At 63.4% G+C, this 6,368-nt stretch overlaps 1 protein-coding gene across 1 annotated transcript in view; it reads left to right on the forward strand.

The window, feature by feature from the left end:
* Window position 1: 1 nt before the first annotated feature.
* The window catches only part of LRRC47 (leucine rich repeat containing 47), a gene marked incomplete at its 5' end in the record, with an annotated part of 10,945 nt that continues 4,578 nt past the window's right edge, over window positions 2-6,368 (forward strand). The window contains 2 exons of the mRNA XM_011370813.2: window positions 2-259; window positions 5,466-5,933. Of these exons, the coding sequence (XP_011369115.1) occupies window positions 2-259; window positions 5,466-5,933 (726 nt within the window). The remainder of the gene's footprint in view (window positions 260-5,465; window positions 5,934-6,368) is intronic.

A 6,368-nucleotide genomic window follows, 5' to 3' on the forward strand; every position in this document is an offset into this window, starting at 1 on the left:
CCTGGGCCCCGCCGAGCCGCCGGGCCTCCCGCAGCTGCAGAGCCTCAACCTGAGCGGCAACCGGCTGCGCGAGCTGCCCGCCGACCTGGCGCGCTGCGCCCCGCGCCTGCAGAGCCTCAACCTCACCGGCAACCGCCTGGACTCCTTCCCCGCAGAGCTCTTCCTCCCCGGCGCGCTGCCCCTGCTCAGCGAGCTGGCGGCCGCCGACAACTGCCTGCGAGAGCTCAGCGGCGACATCGCCCACCTGGCCTCGCTCAAGGTAAGCGAGGCGACCCGGCGCGGGCGGGGCGAGGCCCTGTCGTAGCCGGGAGAGTGGAGTCTCGGTTCAGAGCTGTCCCCGGGGACGTCCCCCGGGGCGCCGGGCCTGGGAAGTTCGTGCTGGGCCGGGAAGAGCCAGCTGCAGTGTCGGTGCGTCTGGAAAGCCGTCCTCAGCCCGGGTCCCCCCACCACACCCACACTAACCTGGCCTGCGTTCAGGGCCATTCTCACCCCGCACCACACTGTTCACAGCTGGGCGTCACGTGACACAGTGGTCAACTGGCAGGGCCCCACGTCTGGATGTTTGTATCTCCAAATACTCCTGAAATGACTGAGGGAGCCCAGACAGAACGTGCCGATGTGAAATCTCGGATTCACGTCATGCCACCTGGTGCGATTTCGTATGTGACATTTCCTGTCACCTCAACAGCTTCGCGAGGTAGGGTTATTACAGCTGTTTTACAGATAGATGCAGGGGGTCGCCCAGAGTAAACAGCAAATAATTTGGGTCTTTGTCCGGGATCCTCTCGTTTATTCACCTTGGGTCTCCAGACCCCAGTGTGATGCTTGGCTTATAGCAGGTGTCCATTACATCTGCTGAGTTCAAGAGCTGGGCGGACGGAAGTCTCGGGGTCACCTGTCCAGTGTTCTTTCCCCTGCATCTTCTCTTTTTATTTCACTCTCGTAAAAGCGGACCTGTGGGTTTTTTTTTTTTTTCTTATTTTTTATGCAGGTTCTTCTTAATAAAACATGTATGCAATTTAGCAAATGATCTCTTGGCAGCAGACGTTACTTTTAAGATACCGCCAGCTCATTTTACAAATACCTTTATGTGTAAAGGTGTGTGCGTACGCGTGTGTGTGCGTTTGTGTGTGTGAGAGCAGTAGATGAGACCAGTCTCCAGAATGGCACATGCTTGCTGGCATTACCGGGAAGAAGCCCTGGGACCCCTTGGCCATCCAGGGCTGCGGGCTCCGCGTAGGGCTCAGGGATAACACGTGTTGCACAGCACTTTCTACTCCGTCTTCCCGTTGGCTAGATCTCTTGGTTTTCCAGAAGGTTGCTGAACCGGATGTGTAGCTTGATCAGCGTCGCGAGTGTGCTGTCGGTTTTTGTCTCTCTCTTCGAGCCCGAGGCTCCGACCCGTGGCCGCGCCATGCTCTGTGCACCCGCCTGGTGAGGCCGTCGTGCTTGATGGGCCCAAATGCCCTCTTTCGGGTCAAAGAGGGTCTCGTTTGCTCAGCCCCTGCCTGGGCCATTCTTTTCGCCATCTTCGTGCCTCTGTTGGTGCTCTGTCACGTGAGGAGACCTGTTTCTTGGAGAGTGTCACCCAGGAGCCACTTGGAACCCCTTTCGGGCTTAGACGTCCTTTGGGGGCCTTTCCTAAGGTGGCGCCTCCATGAGGAGCAGCCGTGGAGTGGCGCTGCTGCACACGCTGGGCTGTGAGGGCGGAGTGTTCTGTCTGGAGGGGACAAAGCCAGGCTCAGAGCAGACAGCCTGGGTTCCAGCTCCGTGTCTCGTGGGGGGGGCCGTGGGTGCCGACACCGGTCTGCTCGCCGTTGGGGACCCGGGAGGCTCCACAGTGCACGTGCAGAGAGCTGACGGGGCCCGTGCACGTCGTCCCCGGCTGCACTGACAGCTCCGAGACTTCATAGCTTAAAACGGCAGCTGTCTTGGGTGCTGACAGTTCTCCATTCAGGGTCGCTGGACACTCGCCTCCCCTGCCGTGGGCCACTTGTGTGGCCTGTCCGGCTGGCGGTGATCCCAGGGCCGCTCAGCCAGAATGCTGGGAGGTGGGGCTTCTCTCTGCCATCTTGGGACCTTTCTGTCCCCAGCAGCATCGTCTGACTTCTTATGTAGCAGCCCCGGGCTCCTCAGGGAGCAAAGACAGAGGCTGCCGGGCCTTCTTAAGGCTTGGACCTGGGACTAGTCCCCTGTCGCGTCCACCCCGTGCATGGAGGAAGTAGATCGAGCCCCGTCCAGATCTGTAGGGTGCTGGCACGTAAGGGCGAGGGTATCGGGGGACGTGGTTCCCAGGGCCACCAGAGAAGCAGCACCCAGGCCTCTGCTTGTTCTCTCCCTCTCACAGCTGGGAGAGTGCAGATGCTGGTGCCTTGGCGCATACTCCCCAGGGAGCTGGACCCGGGCGGTGGCCCCAGACCTTGCAGCTGTAAAGGCCCGACCCCGCCCCACTCCAGCCTCCCGGGATGAGGGAGCTGGAGACGGGATGAGGGAGCTGGAGACGTGGCTGCGCTTTGGCTGGCTGTCCCTCACCAGTGGGTTTCCTCTGCCTTTGGTGGCCTTAGCTTCGTCATTGTCCGGGCCTCGACCCTTCAGCTCGGCCTCCCCTGGGAGACGTAAGAGTGTGGAGTGGGCTTCTCCTGGGTTGTGTGCGTTCTTGCATGGGGTTCTGTTAGCCACTGGGCTCCACTGCCAGGGCTGCAGTGTGCCAAGGATGGCTGGCACTCTCGTGTCACTGCCCCCTGTATTTTAAGCGACTGTCACCCAGACCCATGACACTGCCCATCAGGGACTGACGGAGGGAGAGGCAGACAGGACAGAGGTGCCCCCAAACTTCTGAAAGGGGCCAGAACAGCCCATTGGAGAGAGAACAGCATCCAGATCGGTCCCATTTCTGCCAGGAATCGAGCCCACGCGTGTCATCCAGTGTCGCTCACACGTGGGACACGCCCTCTCCACGGTCAGGTTTCACAGCGAGATTGAACTTCAAAGGTGAAAACTGTTGTCCAGTAACGAGAGAAACTGAAGCAAAAAAAAGATACTTGCTCAGTTTTTACTTTCTCAGCCGTTGCCGGAGGCGGCGGGGCACAGCCCAGGTCCCCTCAGCCCGCCGCCCGCCAGGAAAAAGTGGTCCGTACCCACCTCCAGAGGCAGGGGGTTCGTCTCAGGCTCACACACCCAGAAATGTAGCACCTGTCCGCAGCAGCGTGTCCCACGCAGAAGCGACGTCCCCGGTTCCCGGGAGGCCGCTGGCGTCACAGTCCGGGGTTGGAGACTGGCTCTGCTTCGCTGGTGTCGCCGTTTGTGTTAAAGGAGCAGATGGCGTCCTCTGTGTGTCAGCTCTGGGCGGGTGCCCGGGGGCCATTCCTAGTGCAGTTCTGCCTTGTGAGTGACCACGGGCATCATGCCCTTTGGGGTCGGAGTGCTTCTCCTGCGAGAAGGTCACCGTTGGCCTCCTGCCTCCTGCCCCACCTGCACTTTGTGCCGAGTTCCCAGGCTGTGCGGCCAGGGCTCCTTTGGACAGCGCGTGCAGGTGGAGCCGTGCACAGAGCATCCAGGCCTGACCTTGCGACACCAGCCCCTCGCTGCCGCTCCAGCCTGCGGGTGGACGCATTCTAGGAGTGCGTGCACGTGGCCACTTCTGGTCTAGGTGGTCCAGCTGGCCGCACCTTCCAGCCCAGGCTCCTAATAACGCTACAGGCGGCCTCCAAGAGGGTGGCGTGCCGGCTGCACACCTGGGCTCCGAGCCCTGCAGCTGCCCTCACTGCGGGTGAGGAACGGGCGTTAGGAGACAGCCAGGTTCCAGGTGGGACACAGGCTCCGCCTCTTGGTGAGGGGGGTCACCTGCCTCGGGGTACAGTCCATCCTCCCCCCGCTGTCCAGCCCCCTCTGAGCGAGGAGAAGGGCCTGGAGAGGCACGGCATGGTGGCGGTTGTAAGAAACCCTACAACTGTGTGGCCCAGGTCCCCACTCAGTGGCCCCTGAGGCTGCTTGGTTCCCGGCGGCGACCGAAGGCCAAGACGCTGCCTGCTTTGCTTCCCGCCCTTTTCCTCCCTCAGTCCTGCTCTGGTGGCAAGGCGGACACCTCTGCAGGTGGCCCTTCCTCCTTCAGGTCCCGGCTCTGCCTTCGGTGGCTCACGCCGGTGACAGCACTGCACCCTGGTTCTCAGTTCTCTGACTGCTGGAGTCACAGGACTCAGACTTCCGTTCGAATCCTTCCTGTCTCGGGTCTGTGAAATTCCACTGACCGCGTCCTGTACGCCGGCCGAAGCAGATGGCAGCTTCCGAGTGGTCAGAGCCCCCGCGCCGCCTCAGGTCCTGATACGGTCTCACCGTTGTGGTCCACCTGCTGGCCTGTCACACCCAACCAGGAGCGACTCATCCCCGGCCACTCACACTCAGACTGAGTGTGCTTTGCTGTGAATGCGCACGCGGGAGCTGCCACCGGGTCTCGCTGGGACTCGGGCGTGGTCCAGACCGGCGAGAGGCCGAGGCAAAGCTCTCCTCGGGACCAACCTGAGCTGAAGCCGCGGGGAGTCCCTTGCTGCCCCTGTGGTCAGCAGCCAAACCAGAGAAGAGGGTTTCTCCTGAAGCTGAGGCTGTCCTGTTGCCCCCGAGTGCCGAGTCAGGCCTCAGCGGTGCCAGGCGAGGCCAGCCCTGCCTTCCCACCAGCCCTGGAGGGGATGGGGAGAAGGCCACTCGCATGCAGTGCCCCTCGGTCACGCTGGGAAGAGCGCGGGGCTGGGGGTCCTGTCCTCCACAGGAGACCGTGCACTGGGCGTGAGGACCCTACCCGCTGTGGAGGTGGTTCCTTCCGTGTCCGGAATCTGACAACTCCCTAGTGTCCCTGCTCCTGCCTCTCCCCACTCAGGTCGCTTCCTGTGACCGCGGAAGGTGGCTGCTTTGCTCGTTTCCGTTGTTTTGTCCGAGTCCGATCAGTAATGCAGAGAGAAGGTTCTTCCGCTCGGGCCATGGGGTTTCCCGGGCCTCGCGGTGCGGTCCCCGGGTCCCAGCAGGCAGGCCTGCCCCGTCGTCCGCGCACTGCAGCTGTGCGCGCACTGGGCACCGCTGGGCACCGCTGGGCTGGCGGCTCGGGCTCCGCGTGGCGGGTGCTGCGCTGCTCTCGCTGTGTGCGGCTTGGCGCGTGTCCTCAGCAGACCTTAGCCCCACGTTGTGGGGCGCCCGTGTCTCATCTAAAGCACTTACTTGTCACTGACCAGACCGCTCACTCCCCTCGTCCCTGTCCCCTGCGCCTCTGAGCTGTCTGTCTGTCTGGAATGCTGCTGCATTCGCTGCCAGAGGCTGTGGTTAGGACAGGTATTTGATGCAGGTGATCGGTGATGGCCGCTCAGACCGGCGCCGGGAGTGCCGGGCCACGGCAGCGGGCGGCAGGACCGATGTGGCCCTCCCCCGTCCCCGAGTGGCCAGAGTCCGGGAGCCTCATGTGTTCCCTGTGTCCCTTCCAGACGCTGGACCTGTCCAACAACCAGCTGAGCGAGGTCCCCGCGGCGCTGGCCGACTGCCCCAAGCTCAAGGAGATCAACCTCCGCGGGAACAAGCTCAAGGACAAGCGCCTGGAGAAGATGGTCAGCGGCTGCCAGACCAAGTCCATCCTGGAGTACCTGCGCGTCGGGGGCCGAGGGGGCGGGCGCGGCCGGGGCCGGGCCGACGCCGAGAAGGAGGACAGCCGCCGGAGGAGGAGGGAGCGGAGGAGGAGGGAGGGCGGCGAGGGCGAGGGCGAGGGCGAGGGCGACGCGGTGGACGGCGCTGGCCGGCTGCTGCTCCGCGTCCTGCACGTGTCCGAGAACCCCGCCCCGTTGACCGTCACGGCGAGCCCCGAGGTCAAGGACGTCCGGCCGTTCTTCGTGGGAGCCGTCGTGAGGGGCATGGACCTGCAGGCCGGGAATGCGCTCAGGCGCTTCCTCACCTCTCAGGTGAGTGCCCGCGGCCCGTGTGAGCGGGTGACGTGTGGCAGGACGGACGTGGGCCCTCAGCGTGTGCGTGTCGCCCTGGGCCTCAGGCCGTGGGGCAGCTGAGCGCACTCGCACGTCGGGGCACCCTGGGCGCCTCCCTGCCCCCACCCACGGCTCCGGGCAGTCGCGCTCCTGAGGACAGCTTGGTCGTGGGGGTGACCAGTGCGCCCGGAGTGCCTGACGTGGAGAACCTCCTGGTTTCTGCGCCGAACGATGAGTTCAGTTCCACCTCAGATGGAGCCGAAGGCAGCAGCTCTGGCCGGCACGTGCTCATGGGCCTCACGTCCCCCCTCTAGGTCTCGGCCAGACCGAGCGCCTGATTTGCTTCTTCCTGTGCAGTCTGCCCGTGTGTTAATACAAAAGCCCCTCTCTGATGTGAGAAGGACACGAGTGTGG

The sequence above is a fragment of the Pteropus vampyrus genome, unplaced genomic scaffold, assembly GCF_000151845.1.
Source record: "Pteropus vampyrus isolate Shadow unplaced genomic scaffold, Pvam_2.0 Scaffold176, whole genome shotgun sequence".
NCBI lineage: Eukaryota > Metazoa > Chordata > Mammalia > Chiroptera > Pteropodidae > Pteropus > Pteropus vampyrus.